The sequence below is a fragment of the Lithobates pipiens genome, unplaced genomic scaffold (assembly GCF_037356315.1).
Source record: "Lithobates pipiens isolate NorthernLeopardFrog02 unplaced genomic scaffold, aLitPip1_a1.2 Scaffold_18, whole genome shotgun sequence".
Lineage (NCBI taxonomy): Eukaryota > Metazoa > Chordata > Amphibia > Anura > Ranidae > Lithobates > Lithobates pipiens.
Window position 1 is genome coordinate 487,521,607 of NW_027507758.1, and position 15,778 is coordinate 487,537,384.

A 15,778-nucleotide genomic window follows, 5' to 3' on the forward strand; every position below is an offset into this window, starting at 1 on the left:
AACGGAAGATTGAACATCACCCCAGCGCATCATCAGCATATGCCAGGTAGCAGCACAGTGGCTCATACTGTGAAAGCCCATCTACCCCAGTTGGGGTATGAGTTCTGGTGAGAGCATTCACATTATTATAGCACTGAGCGGCGCACCAGGGAAGATTGTTTCTCCTTTTTGAAGACACCAGCACCTTTGCACTAGTCACTTTATTTCACCGCTACATGGGATATTTTCTCAATGTTTTTTTAATGTGTTTTTGAATGAATTTCATCATGTACAATGTTTTTTGAATGAACTTTATAACGTTCGATGGTCACCTTTAATTTAATTTTGTCGGCACACCTGTCAGCACATGTTTATTATATGAATTATTATCATTATTTATTTAGTGTGTAATTAATAATTCATTATATATATATATTTTTTCACTAATACACCCAAGTATGAGCATGTACCAGACATAGGATATTATATAAGTTAGTATATAACTCCTTCATTGAGGATTGGGTATTTACAACACATAAAATACATAATATAAAGGCTCTGGGTTTAGCGCCACAATCTACTCTCCTATACTTTCAATCATAGTACCCTCTCCCCTTTTTTGGGGTGGAGGTTTCTAAGTAGAGGCAGCTCTAACCCATTTTCTTTGCAGTCCGTAGCGCAACTCTATTAATTTATTCATACTGTGTTGTCATGTCAGAGGATACTAGGAGCATACTAGAATTCTGGAACATCAACAGTTATATGTCTATGTACATGCATGTTTAAGGGGATTAAAACATGGGGAGAAAAAGTGCATGTATTCTAAAAATGTACTAAATAGTTTTCTTTATTTTGCCTTGATCTATATTTTAAGTAGATTGGACAACATAATGTAAAAGACTAACTTTATGCAAAGAAGAATTCTGGAAAATGCCTCTATCACATGGGCACCATCAGTTTAGCCACGTTAAAAAACTTATCAGTTCTTATCCATTGCTTCATCCGTCTTCTATTCCGTTAATATCCATTTTCATCCGTTACTGTACATGTTTACATCCGTTAATGTACCCATTTACAGCAGTTTCTGTGCCTTTAAGGAAATTACCCAGAAAGCATTGCTCCTCCCATACAGATAAACAAAAATAAATAATTTCTTTAAAACAGATCTTAACTGATCGGATGTCGATGGACATTGTCCGTTAACGTCAGTTAATATCAATTTTGACGGATCTGGATGTAGCCTTGTACATAAAAAAACAAAAAAAAACTGATAAAACCAGAAGCGGAGGTTAACGGATGGTCATCCGTTTGCCCATAGGAATGCATTGTCGTCCGTTGACAGATGGAAGAAAAACGTCCATGTGAAAGGGGTCTAACAGTGATGTCAAATGTACAACATATAGAACTTGCCAAAATGTGTTCTTGTTTTTTCAGTTTACAGGTGTATGCTACCTTATGTTGTAGATAGTGGCGGCTCATTGATTTTATACATGACTAAATGTTTGGTTTACTACAGTGATATACATAGAATGTCACAAAACCTTGATATACTGTATGTTTATATTCTTATTAAAGATTGTGCCTACCAAAAAAAAAATGATCTGTCTTTTGTACATTTATCAAGTACAATATAGGCTGAATGGTACCGTTCAAAACCTCTTATGCTGGCCATACACGGTTCGAATTTCGAAAGAATTTTCTTTCGAAAATCGTATCTAAGAATTTTCGTATGAATTTCGCACCATTAGTGGGCTGCAGCAACAGCCGATTTTCATGCGGAAATAAAATTTGAGGAATCGCACATGTTGGAAATTTTTAGAAAAACAAACGATTTTCTAATCAATGATGGGAGAATCGTGCGAGAAACATAATAAGAACAGAAAATGTACGGAGATAAAAGAAAATGTACAGAGAAAAGAAGATTCCCAGCCAAGAAAATTATTTTCTGTAGCAACATGAGGTGAAATTGAAGGCTTGGTCAGCCGAATTTCGAAAATCAATGGTGGCATCATCGGATCACAAAAAAAATGAATTTTCTGATTTTGAAAAGAAAATTCGTTCGAAATTCGACCGTGTATGGCCTGCATTATCCTTAGAGTGGACCTTCTTTAAGGCTGCATTCACACCTGAGCGTTTCAAAATCTCGCATTTTTACAGTGACTTTGCTGCATTTTTTTTACCATGATTTTGTTCAGGTCACCAATGTATAGAAGGCAGAAAAATGCCTTTAATCTGCCCCAAAGAAACGCATGTTCTTTTTTTGAGTTTAGGGCATTTTTCAGGCGTTTTGCTTCAGGTGACAAAACACTCAGATGTGAACAGGTGCCATTAAAATGAATAGGATTTTGTTTTATGAGCTGAAACCGCTCAGGTGTGAATGCAGCCTAAAGCTGAGCGCCCCTCATAAATATCTGTTCTCCATTAAAAGTGCATTTTCACTTTGTTTTCTCTTATTGCCTCAGGAACCTATTGCGCCTGGCAGTGAAGCCTATCTAATGCAGCTTCCTGTGGTGGTTTGGCAAAAATGCAACACTGCTCCCGAATTCAATGCAGAGTTGCTACTCTCATGTAGGCTGTACCTGCATGTACTACAGCAAGATGAAACGTTGCAGGGGGTGTGGCTATCAATATTGTCACTGCCAACTCACAAGCTTAACAATTAGCACCTCACCACATCTAGTCCTTGTCGCTGCTTTCTGTATTGACAGCATTGCCTCTGTGGCTGACCCCCTCCCACTGTGATCTGCAGTTTCTAATAGGGGGCTGTGAGAATAATGAAGGCGATTTGGGCTCAGATTGGCAAAGTAAAGGTGTTTTTTTTTTATATTTGTTTAGTTTATGAGGCTAGCATATCGTATAGCAACTGGATATGGGACTTTCGATTTTTCTGTAAGAGCCTGGAATGTTTCCCTTGTGAACACAAGCTTCTTCAGAGCTCCATGAGGCATTAGGAGCCTTCAGCATAGCTGGTGAGTGGCGAGATTGCACATGTAGCCGGCCTCCTAGTAAGATACTGCACATATATACTGCTCCTATCTGCACCTGTCACCCACTTACAGTCCAGCCTTGCGCAGCCAGATTAACTGTCTGGCTACCATTCTGTACATCGGTGTGCAGACTCCATTCAGCCTTCACCTGTACCTACGGCTGCACTATGGAAATGCACCACTGATTCTGTTTTAGCTGACTCAGCCATCCATTCCTCATATACTCCACATCATGTCTAGCCCTATACTACCATTGAAGTCATGACTGGCTAACTGTGGTTAAACCACATTATATTCTATCTGCAGTCTCTTGCGCTAGTGCCTCTGAGTGTGTGGTGGATGCCTGCAACTGCTTCTGGTCTGGTTTTGACAACATTGTCATTTTAACTTTTTGTTATGTCGGAGGCTTTTGCAATTTTTCATGTTCTATTTTTACTAAATATACTTTAATAAAGCTGTTTATAATTGACCGATTGATCCCCTTTGAAGATTTATTTTTGGACCTTTAGTCCTCCTTAAATATATGCTTATATACCAAGAGGATCACGCTACCATCCACTCCCTGTTATAATTGTATAGGAATGATCTGATTGTATGGGGCAAAGGCGCATGAGACAGAGTTTGAGGTACCCCATTCCTTACAGGATACTCTCCTCTATATCTCCAGCTGAGGTGATGACAGTGATTTTTAGATTTTTCTTCATGTAAGCCATCTTGGTTAAGGCAGGGGTTTACTTATTCATTTCACAGCCTTAAGTAGGGAGAGCACTGAGCAACAAACAGTACCAACATCACCATATGTCACTCTGGTGAGACTAGTAGTCAGAGGCACAGTGCCTTAGATCCCACACTGGAGACAAACAGCCATGCGGCTGTATGCACAGGGGAGCCTAGGCACACTCACATACCAAAAACACAATGCTATTTATCAGGAGCAATTCCACATCAAAAAGGTACATTTTACCAGGAACTGCTTAGAGCATTTCTAGATGTTCCTCTGTGAACTGTCCTCTGTGACCGATTAAAGCAAGAAGAGAAACACAACTACACTTTTTCTATTATTTTAATATTTTTCACCTGCAAACTGTAGCAAAACATTAGCTTTATTATGCAGACATGAGTCTTCAGTATGGAGAATTTAGGCGTATAGAAATGGGCAGCTTTGACTGGGCAAAATAAAAGTTTGTGGGTTTTTTTTTAGTTTTAAATGAATAAAATTTATAGTTTTTTTATTGAACATTTAATTTCACATCCCTTCAAGCCAAATTGCTAAAAAGAAGAAAGTTTTCTCATAAGTAACAAAGCGGATATTTAACACCGCTCGGTTTCTTCACTCCCACATAGCATAAAGTGTTATGAGTTAGAAATACTGATATGAACAATTATCTAGACCCTAAGAAAAAATATATGTACAGTACTGCAGCTTAATGAATATGGAATCTGCAATAACTTACCAAATTTAATATACATGATACGCCCTTCAGTTAACCCTTTGGTTGACCATTGAGCTGCTAACAGAGTGCTCTGCAATATTTTGCTAACAAACCCCTGGACAGCTAAAGGGCTGAACGAGAAAGAAAAGGCTTTCCAATTGCACATTTTACCTTGTTTTTCTTCCTTTTCTTGTTTAAATAGAAAAAAAATATATAATTGCAGGCTCTGAAAGAACTCCCTGTGTTTAAAGCTTACGCTGGTTAAACAAGACAAACAGTGCAAGAGGCAGTACATGTATGGTGATGCTTGGTAAGCTCCTGTGTTAGTCTAAGGCTATAAGAAAGGATTGGTTGATGAACTTCCTGCTGGAAACTGTCCCGTAGGTCCACCGGCCTGCAGACAGAATAGAAGAACTGTGAGTTATAACAATCATACCATGTACAGAATATCTGTGACAATGAACCGACATACAAGAAAGACAGTAATACTGTGTTTCTCCGAAAACAAGCCTGGGTCTTATATTAATTTTGTCAGTAAAAGACACAGTAGGGCTTATTTTCAGGGTAGGTCTTACCATGTAATATGCTGTCTTCTCTCCCCTCTCTCTCCCTGCCTGACCGGAATCTCCAGTGTGAACTGAGTTAAAATGCTCGTAAATGCCTATAATCCACTCTGTTACAGTAGTATATAATGTACAATGTGTGCGTTTCTGTAATATAATTGTGCCAAATACCTTCATTATAGCGCCACTCTGCACTTCTGTGACCCGCCAGAGCTCTCTTCTCCACAATTATATTACAGAAACACACACACTGTACATTATATTCTACTGTAATTGAGTGTATTATAGGATTTTACAAGTATTTTAAACTAGGGCGTATTTTCAGGGTGGGGCTTATATTCCAGCCCTGCTAGAAAATAATGCTAGGTCTTATTTTCGGGGAAACCCGGTAGCAAACAGAACTTTGCAATAAAGTGAAATTTTAGTCAGAAATCTAAGTCCTGCTAGATCACCTCAGGCTGGCCCCTTTTGCATGTATAGCTGTGTAAATCAAAAAAGAAATAAGTGCCTATACTGTTTAAAATTCAGCAGCACACTGTCTCACCATGCTCTGCACATGCTCAGTTGCTTTTCATTTTTAGACACTGCCGAGTTTGTAGTGGCTGATCTCCCGACAGCCTTAACCATTTCAGCCCAGGAAGGTTATACCCTCTTAATGACCAGGCCATTTTTTGCGATTACGGCACTGTGTTACTTTAATTGACAATTACGTGGTCGTGCGACACTGCACCCAAATAAAATGGATGTCTTTTTTTCCCCACAAATAGAGCTTTCTTTTGGTGGTATTTGATCACCCCTGCAGTTTTTTGTTTTTGCGCTACACACAAAAATAAAAAAATAAAATAAAATAAAAAGAGCGGCAATTAAGAATAAAAAAAAATTTTTTTTGTACTTTCTGCTATAAAACATCAAATAAAAAAAAAAAAAAAAAAGTAAAAAAAATCAAATTTCTTCATCAATTTAGGCCAATATGTATTCTGTTACATATTTTTGGTAAAAAAAAATCCCAGTAAGCGTATATCGATTGGTTTGCGCAAAAAAGTTATTGCGTCCACAAACTATGGGATATTTTTATGCCATTTTTATTTTTTACTAGTAATGGCGGCGATCAGCAATTTTTAGTGGGATCTTGACATTGCGGCAGATAAATCGGACACCTGACACTCTTCTGGGGACCAGTGCTAAAAATATGCACTGTTACTGTACTAATGACACTGGCAGGGAAGGGGTTAACATCAGGGATGATCAAAGGGTTAAATGTCTCCCTAGGGGCTGCTTGCCAACTGTGTGTGGGGGGGTTGCTCTGACTGGGGGAAGACAGAAATTTGTGTTCCTGCTTAGCAGGTACTCAAGATCACCATCTTCTGTCAGAACGGTGATCTACCTAACATAGGCAAACTGCCGATCTGTCGCTCATGGGAGTGATCGCGGGTGGCCGACTGACATAGGGTCCCCTGGATATGCTGATTGGCTTCCCCTCTGTGCAATCAGCCCACGATCGCATTTCCGGCGGCGGCGCATGTGCGCCCCCTAGTGGCTATTAGTCAAAATGACGTACAGGTACATGATGACACAATAGAGCTGGCCTGCTGCAGTACATTATACGTTAGGCAGTTGGCAAGTGGTTAAAGCAGACCTCCTTTAGAGCCAAGGAGCTCTGCATAGTAATTAATCAGCTTCTAAAATTCAACTTTGACAATAAAACCTGGAAGCGGACTGGTTACTATGCACAGCTGCACCAGATTCTGTGTGCTCCAGGTTCAGTAAATTACCCCCATTATTTTTATTAAGTTGTTATTGGTAAAGTTGCACTTTTAGTACACATGGTTCGCACTACAAGTAGGAAGCTTTCAGTTCTAAAAACCTCTTAAACTGTACATTAGTGACCGATTATTTATATTCATTGGTACTTAAAAGTAGTTTATGGTATGCTTGGAGTGGAGAGCAATGACAGTCACCACTCTCTGCAACCAACTAGTAAAAGGTAAAAACAAACAAAAAACAAAAAGTAGAGTTCCCTTCCATAAATGCATTTTTATTGACTTGAACTCAACTTGTTATATCGATTTCACTTAGCAAAGTTAGCAAAAGAAATATGCTTTTATAGATGGGCAACTCCTATCCTCATATTGATTAATGGTTCCAAATGAATAATTACTGCAGTAGGGAACAGACACAAAAGATACGCTCAGCATCTTTCCAAATAACTGTTCTCCTTGATTATGACGTATTTAATGGTTTTTATACACATGATTATGTAGGTATCACTCACATTAGTATTACAATGATACGTTTATGGTAACAAGGGGCGTTACATAGGCAGGCTAATTCTAATCAGAATGCAAAACATGTACTGAAAGCATTATTAGTGCCATGTGCACAGTGAGGGCATTGTGCAATACATATAAAATAGAATATAATTATATACAGAACTTACACATTTTCATTACACAGAAATCTCACTCTCTTAGCACAGCCTCCCTCCCTCCTTGGCCGTCATAGCCCTCTTGTCTTATGGGAGTGCCTAATTATTCTCTGTGCTGGGCAAAATTCTCTGCACCTCCCCCAAAGCTCTTTTGCACAAAACTTTCTTTTATATGGCAGCTATAAAAAAAAAAAAAAAAAAAAAAAAAAAAGAACGCACACAAAAGGACTAAAGGTGGCCAAACACTGTTCAAATCTCCCCTGGTTCAGCAGGGACTGGCAGAGATTTGAACCATTAATAGGCAGGCTGAATGTATGAAGTTTATCGATGGATCAACTTGGGTACAACCAGCCTGCTGGATTCTCTTACGATTGTCATTAGCGCCATCTATAGCCACTAGTGATAATCACTGTCTTCTAGCAGGGACGGCTTCCCCCGTGTCAGAAGCAGACAACTGCTAGCAAGAGGGATTCCCCCAGCACCGTCTGTGGAACCTACAGGAAAGAAATTTGCACCGTGTACGGCTGAGCGTAGTGATTTACTGGTGTTTTTGAGCATTTTTTTAAGGGTTTTCAGTGTATTACAAGCTTTTTACAGCTTCAGGTGTTTTTTGTTTGGCCAATAGAAAGCACTAGGGGGAGGAAATTAGTGGTGGAGAGCTGTTTGAGTAACAAAAAGCTCGTAAAACGCCCAAGTAATGCATTTTTAAGGTGATTCTATTGAAGTCTATGGGGCCAAAAACAGTTGTAATCTGCCAAAAAGAGGCTCATGTACTTTGAGCGCGACAGACATTCTTCAGGAAACAAAACAATAATATGTGAACAGTGTCCTTGAAATGAATGGGATTTAGCTAGTTGAGTGTTTTAGAGCTAAAAGCTTCAAGCAGAAAATTGCTCAGATGTGAACAGGGACTAAAAGAGAATACTATAGGGTGTCTCACTTGAGACAGTTGTTCTAAGTTTGCCATGCAAGAGCCCATCCAAGATGGTGGCACATGGAAGCAGTCTCATGGCTTTTGCATGTTTACATAAGAAAGGCTTTTAAAGGTAATGAACATGCATAAGAACCGTGAAATGCACATATACATCTCAAAAGGTATGACAACAGAGTCTCTTTCAATTTTTACACCCCAATAATAATATATAACTCACCATGAAAGGATTGCTAGAGACTGCAGGAGCTGCAACCTGCCCGAACGGAGTAACCACTGACTTTGCTGGAGCAAACACACCAAAACCAGCTCCTTCACAAAAGAAAAAAATGCTATCAGTAAAAAGTAGTGCCTGAGAATTTCCTGTATACCAACATAAATTATATCAAATATTTACAATTACATTGCACATGAATATAGCATAACTGAATGTGGAGGATCATTACCTTGTATATTACCATTGGGTTGCTGGGAGAAAGCAGTCTGTTGGGGAAAGGCTGTCTGGGCAGGGAATGCAGGCTGATGGAAAGAGCCACTGAAGCTGGTCGGAAGACTATAAGATGCTGATGTCCCGAAGCCCGCGGGCATGCTTAGAGAGGCTGTACCAAAAGAAGCTGTGCCAGGTGAGGCCCAAGAAGGAAGAGAAATGATAAGATATACAAAAGTACATACTGTTCCATCTCTATTACTCCTTATTTATACCTAAAACCTCCACAACAAACTTTAATAGTTCTCCAGTGAAAAGAAGTAATTCCAAGGAACAGAAATCCTCAATCAGCTTAAGGAGAAGCATAACTTGTCTTTTACAAAACTAAAAGTCAGCAGCAACAAATACTGTAGTTGCTAACATTTAAGAAATAAATACTTACCAGTCCAGTCGGTCCAGCGCTGTCTTTATTACTGCCCAGTCTTAATACTCTTTACGTTCCTGTGCTGCCATCTTTGATTTTAGAGTTGGCTGTCACTTCCTGATAGAGCTGCACAATTAATCGTTAAAAAATCGTGATCTTGATTCAAACCCTGACAATCTCTATAGCAGAGCTTGCCGATTCTTTCATATAACAACTCAGCTGTCAAAAGAAAACATTGGGCAGTCTGCCAAGCATTCAACATGAAACATTGTAACTAATGCTTCCTTCTTAGATCAAAAGGGATACACTTCTGTGTGTAAAGAAAAAAATCCAGTCTGACAAGTTTTTAACTTGTAAATGCAGGAAGTTTAACCACTTAAAAGGCTAAACCTTTTTCTGACACTTCTTTCTCAAGTTAAAATCAATATTTTTTGCTAGAAAATTACTTGGAACTCCCAAATATTTATATTTAGCAGAGACCCTAGGGAATAAAATGGCAATTGCTGCAATATTTTATGTAATACTGTACTTGCACAGCAGTCTTTCAAACGCAATTGTTGGGGAAAAATACACTTCAATGAATAAAGAAGAAAAAAAACGTAAAGTTAGCCCAATTTTTTTTTTTGCTTTAATGTGAAAGATAATGTTACGCCGTGAGAATCGTGATGTTCTACTTCCTGATGATTCACAGCCGACCACCACTGGGCATGTGTGTGACCAGCCAGCTGGGGTTGACTGGTCCTGCAGCATCCTGGAATGTGTGACATTATCCCAGAAACACCTGTCAGTTTTTATTGCTGTATGTGGCCATGTTAGAGAGATTCACCATCCCTCTCTTTGCCCCGTTTACTGCTATCATCAAAACAAACTAAAAGAAAAAAAAATACCAAATTTTGGGTTGTCCTCAGAGCAATAATAGAGGAGAAATCTTCCAATGGGAACACTAAGGCTGCATTCACACCTGAGCGTAGCGTTTTCAAGCGGTTTTTGCAGGGTTTTTTACCGCGATACGCTGCATTTTTTAACGCGTTTTTGCCGTGGTTTTGTGCAGGGCAAAAGGTCACCAATGTTAAAAGAAGAAAAAAGCCCAAATCTGCTCAATTCGAGCGACAAAAAAGGGTCCGGAACTTGTTTGAGCTTCAGGCGTTCGGCTTCAGGCGACATGGAGTGGAGATGTGAACCATCTCCATTGAGAATAATAGAATTTTTCCCCTCTAGCGTTTTGTAGCTTCAGGCTTCAAGCTATAAAACGCTCAGGTGTGAATGGGGTCTAACTTCTGAGGATTTCCGCTCACTTCCTGTTGTGCCAATGGGCAGGAAGTGAAACTTCCCCTATAAGAGACTGATGGCGCAAAAAACAAACAAAAAAAAACTGACAAAGGTTCTAACCCTTCCTTAATCTATCCAAAATGAAAAAAAAGCCTCGCCTTTCGAGCTACTTTAAGGAAAAAAAAAAAGTTTGTAAAGAAAATCGGGATTTTTGTATTTAAGGAAAATCTATTTCTTCGAGTTAATTGAGGGACACAAGAAATCAGAGACTTAAGTTTTTCTGCCTGCTGCAGAAGGCTCTGGAAGCTGTGAAGCAAAAAAAAAACTAAATAAAAAATAAAAAAACAACTTGTGACCAACCCAGTATAACCCTTCCTACTCCCAACATGCACCAATTTTGTGTAAAAGCAATACTGAGATGCATGGGATACATGTCCCTCAATGACCTCAAAGAAATAGATTTGTAAAATGCAAGATTGCCATTTTCTTTCGTTCACTGAGGGACACAGGAATTCAGAGACTGTTGGGATTTCCAAATGCAGTCCAACTAAGGTGGTAGACATCACCAGCAAAACACTAACAGGCCCACAAAAAACAGATATGGGGCTGCTTGCACCTAAAGGATACCTAAAGGACCTTAAACCCTGGTTCACACTGAGGGCGGGTTTCATATGAACTCACACAATTTCAAACCGCCATTTCAGTCCAACTTCGGTGGCGATTTGAGAGACATCTGAGTGTGTTCAGGGACGCGTTCACTGAAAGCGACCCCGAAAGTAGTGCAGGAACTACTTTTGGGAATCAATGTGGTGCCGCAAAGTCTGCATCGCACCATTTTGGATGGTGCTGTTGCAGGCAATAGGCTCCGATTTGGCATGCGATTTGACATGTCAAATTGGCCCGTTGTGAACAGGAGCTCAATCTTAAGACGACTGTAAATCTCAGACATGAAAAATTAAGAAATCATGTCCTTCTATAGTGTTTACATGCTTCCAGAGGACAGTGCGATTTCTGTCTGCTGTCTCCTTCCTCTGCTATCTGCACAAGTCACCGCTGACAGGTTTCCCTGCCTACAAGAGATAGGACCTCCCTTTCTTTCTTTATAGTGATTTGGAGTTTCCTCACTCAAGGAGAGCTGCATTGCTAAAAACATTATTACTTATCGGAGTGAGCGCTGAGGTTTTATTGCTTTTGGGTGACTCCTGGACTGAAGTGTCTGAGTCTGGGGGTGGGAAGCTACTCGAGGAAGAAAAACTCTTACTTGAGCTCTCTTGCTTAAGACCCAGATATTCCAAGAGAGTAGACTGTTTCATTGCTAACTTCTAAAAGGTGCAGTATCCAGGCAAACCTTTGCAGTGTCTGGACAGTTCTAGCTACATTGTTGGTCAGAACCTGAGCCAACTGCACCTTCCACAGGAGGTTATCAAGCTATACCACAATGGGGATGCCCTGGGAGCAAGCAGGGGTCAGGCCCTTGGTGAACACTAGAGGTTCAGAGAATAGTTTGAGATTGTTGAACTTGAATCGTTGGAGAAATGGGGGGTGGAAGTACATATACTTGATGTACACAGAGGCCAGAAAGTCTCCTTGATGGAGAGAGGCTATAATAGATCTAATGGATTCCATGTCAAAATTTTTGGGCTGAAATGAAGGCATTTATGGCCTTAAGATCCCAGATGGAGTGGATGCCCCTTTTTTGTTCAGGATAGGTAAATAGGTCAGAGTAAAACCTCTGGCACATCCTGCCACAGGTAACAGGACGACGATCCCATACTCTGGAAGACTTATGAGGGCTGCATGGAGATCTTCTGATCTTTGTGGTGACAATGAAAAGATGGAATTTATGAATAGTGGAGTACGAGAGTTGAACTTTAACTTGAAGTCCGTGTAAGCTATGTCTAGCATTCAGGCGCTAGTTGTCCGGGTGTCTGCATATGCTAATGAATGCCGTCCCACTTTGGAAAATGGGGACGCCCTCTGAGGTAACAAAAATAACTTTACCTGACCCTTAGGAGGAATGAACTTTTGTCAAATCCAACAGGTAGGGCCTCTTAAGCTATTATGAAGGGAATGCTAATCCACATAGCTGTGTGTAGAGATCACCTCAAGCAGCTTATACATGATTCTTGATTAAAGAAAAAGTCATCTTGATTGAAAAAAATTAATAAAAATATCTAGGTAAAAGGGTTAGAATTTTCTCAGCAGAACAGAGAAAGATCTTGCAAACAATTCTGCAATGTCAGACAGCGGTACAAAGGCACATTCTCTGAAATTCTGTGCTCCTCAATGAACAAACAAGAAAATAGCTTTACTTTCTTAAAGTGTCACTATACAAAACGAAAATTTATTAAGAATCACAAGAAAACGTGAAGGTCTAGAAATGATCACAGGAAGTTACTATAAGCGTATCTAAACTTGAAAACAAAAATGCTATATACTGTAGCTCATTGGTCGTTAGATGCTGTGGCTGCATTCGTTCTTTTTCAGGATTCCTTTTTTTTGTTTTTCGTGACAATGCTCACTGTATCTACAGAGACAGCTGTGATCGTCACAAGGCTTTGCTCTTGATTTTATTGACTACAAAACACTTCTCTAATTCTCATCGCAATTACACAGTTAAAGCGGAGCTCCACCCCTCAGCTGCCATATTAGGTACCTTTGGGATGGGGAGGGGGGAGCGGGTACCTGGTTTTGACAGGTACCTGCTCCCACTTCCAGCTGAGTTCTGCCCCCTCCTACGCAGTTGGCCTATTCAGAGAACGCAGCACGATTCACACATGCCCATTAGGAGGTTTCCCTTAGCCAAGATAACGGCGCCAGGATCAGAGAGCCGATTCAAGAATCGGCTCAGGTGAGAACGCGGCTGGATGCCAGGACAGGTAAGTGCCCTAATAGTAAAAGTCAGCAGCTACAGTATTTGTAGCTGGTGAGTTTCGATTCTTGAGGGGGAATTAAAAGTCTTTAAGCATTTGTATTTCACAGAAAGTAGCTGGGAAAGTAGCAGTGCACAAGGACATTGAAAATCTGGCAGGACATACCGTTTTTTGGTACTTGCAGAAATTGTTCACAAAAAAAAAAAAGAATGGAAAGCTAATATATGTTCATTTTTTGGGGGTTTTAGAGTTTAGACATCCTTTACAATAAAATTGTTGCTGTGAAAAAAGATTTCCAAACCTACATCTGCCTACTTGTCCTGTAATCTGATGGGTCATGGTCATTTTGCTACCTGACATGGGAGATACCTTCGCTGTCTACAAAATTACACACATTTACCTTTTCAAGATCTGAAATAATTTACAAGAGGGTTTTACTTGGAATGCACTAAGTCAGTGGACCAAAAATTCAATATGGGACCATTTCCATTTCTCATAATTGGATCTAAATTGGCTTACATGAACCAGAAATCGTGACAAAAAAATGTTTTCAATGCAAATGAAGACTCAGGTTTATACCTATTACATGATTGTATGCCATGTTGAGATTGTATAATTTCTCTGTAAATGTATTCCATTATGTTTGGAATTTCTGGGGGGGAGTTAACAGCTTTTTTTAAATGCGAGAACTGTTTAGACTGTTTTATTATTGCATTTTAAGGCTGCAGATATGGGTATTGTCACCTGGTTGGCTGTGAAGGTTAGGCAGGCCCATACATTACGCAATTTTCTTTCCTTCAACCATGGGCTGAAGGAAAGAAAATTGCTTGATTCCATCACACTCTATGTTGATGGGGGAATCCCTCCTGCTGCACTATAGCATTCTGACATAGAGAGGTATCCCAAATGTCCGAACACAATGATCACTGTTGGCAGCTAAAGTCAATTGTTAGATAGTTTTCAGTACAACCAGCCTGTCCATAGATGAATCAAAATTTGTCCGGTTCCTGAGTATAGCACTCTTTAAATAAAGTGATTTCACAAATAGTTTTTTTTTTTTGTTAGGGTTATAATGGTCCTTTAAACCTTTTATAGTGCATTCTAATAAGAGAATAATGGGCATGCCGACAGTCAGATAAGAAATGGTAGATCCACACGAAATGAGGACAAACCCGCAGCACTGAAATCTAAGTAAGCACATGCAACTATCACCTGAGTGTGGATTCTGGTTTGTGTAGGTAAACACTGGGAATGTCCTTGGAAAGAAAACTGAAACGGCATATGATGGTATTAATAACCTCCCCTATATACCAATACATGCACATTCTATTGGTTAATGAGGACCTGTCATTTATTTCATTTTCTGTACACAGTGATTTAAGGGTCTATTTATCAATGTTTTCAGCCCCAGATTAGCACATTTTCCATTTGAATCCTATATTGTATGAATCTTGGATAAAAACATTGCTAAACCCCATTAAGGCTTGGTTCACAATACTGCAATACAATTTTGACGCAATTTGCTTTGATGCAAGTTTGGTTGCGTTTTGGATGTTCTGTGGGTCCAAATCACACTGTAAATCCAACCAAAGTAGCATAGGACCCTTTTCCCAAATCTTATCACAGCTGTGCTGCATTGAGGTGAACAGGCACCATTGGAAGCAATGTTATTTCCGTTGTCATGCGATTTGGTGTGATCCAAGTCACATCTGAAATTGTGTCAGTGTGAACCAGGCCTAAGAGTTTAACATGAAGTTTTCCTTCAATAAATCCCTGTAAAGTGCAATGGGTTTTTGTGTTTCTGAAAACCACTGCGCTCAATTACCCAATCAAATGAACATTTGCAAACCAAGTTAAGAAACAGACTTAAGAAAATCAGACTGCAATACCAAAATGTAATTGGTAACAGTTACATTAAAGTGGATGTAAACCCCATTCATGAAATGAGCTGAGCATGTAACTGTAGTGTTTGCTTATCTCCCTCCAAAGTCCTAAGTCCTGTGTCTTTCCACTGCTCCATTCCTCTGTTGTCAGCATTATAACTTCTGACAAGTTCTCAGACACAGAAGATAAAAACAGCTGGAAATTTGTCTCAGGGAGGTAACTTAGAGATAGATTAGCAGAGAGCTTGTCTATTCACAGTACAAATGTGCAAGTTTCTTCATACCTCTGCCTATGTGGAGTGGGGGTGTGTGCCTTTCCCCCAATCAGCTCCAACACAGTGTATGCCCAGACTCCACACCCACTGCTGAATGAGGAAACAACCTCTAACACAATCTGCACTTTCCAAAGAGTGCAGAAAGGAAAGACAGCAGATATACACGCAAAACTTATGTAGGGAGATTTGTTTCATCTCTGTATCATTCTGAGGCTGTTCACTTCACTGGGTATAGTAGAGGGTTTACATGATTTATGAATGCTTAAAGACTTCGCAAATGGCTAATAAACAGATATCTTTAGTTATGGT

At 39.7% G+C, this 15,778-nt stretch overlaps 1 protein-coding gene across 8 annotated transcripts in view; it reads right to left on the reverse strand.

Annotated features, from left to right (window-relative positions):
- Positions 1-4,011: 4,011 nt before the first annotated feature.
- Positions 4,012-15,778, reverse strand: part of AGFG1 (ArfGAP with FG repeats 1) — a 161,451-nt gene continuing 149,684 nt past the window's right edge. For all 8 annotated transcript variants that reach the window (XM_077488516.1, XM_077488512.1, XM_077488510.1 and 5 more), the window contains 3 exons: positions 8,765-8,932; positions 8,539-8,630; positions 4,012-4,793 (listed from right to left, as the gene is read on the reverse strand). In XM_077488516.1, coding sequence (XP_077344642.1) covers positions 4,734-4,793; positions 8,539-8,630; positions 8,765-8,932 — 320 coding nt within the window. In that variant the 3' untranslated portion in view covers positions 4,012-4,733. The remainder of the gene's footprint in view (positions 4,794-8,538; positions 8,631-8,764; positions 8,933-15,778) is intronic.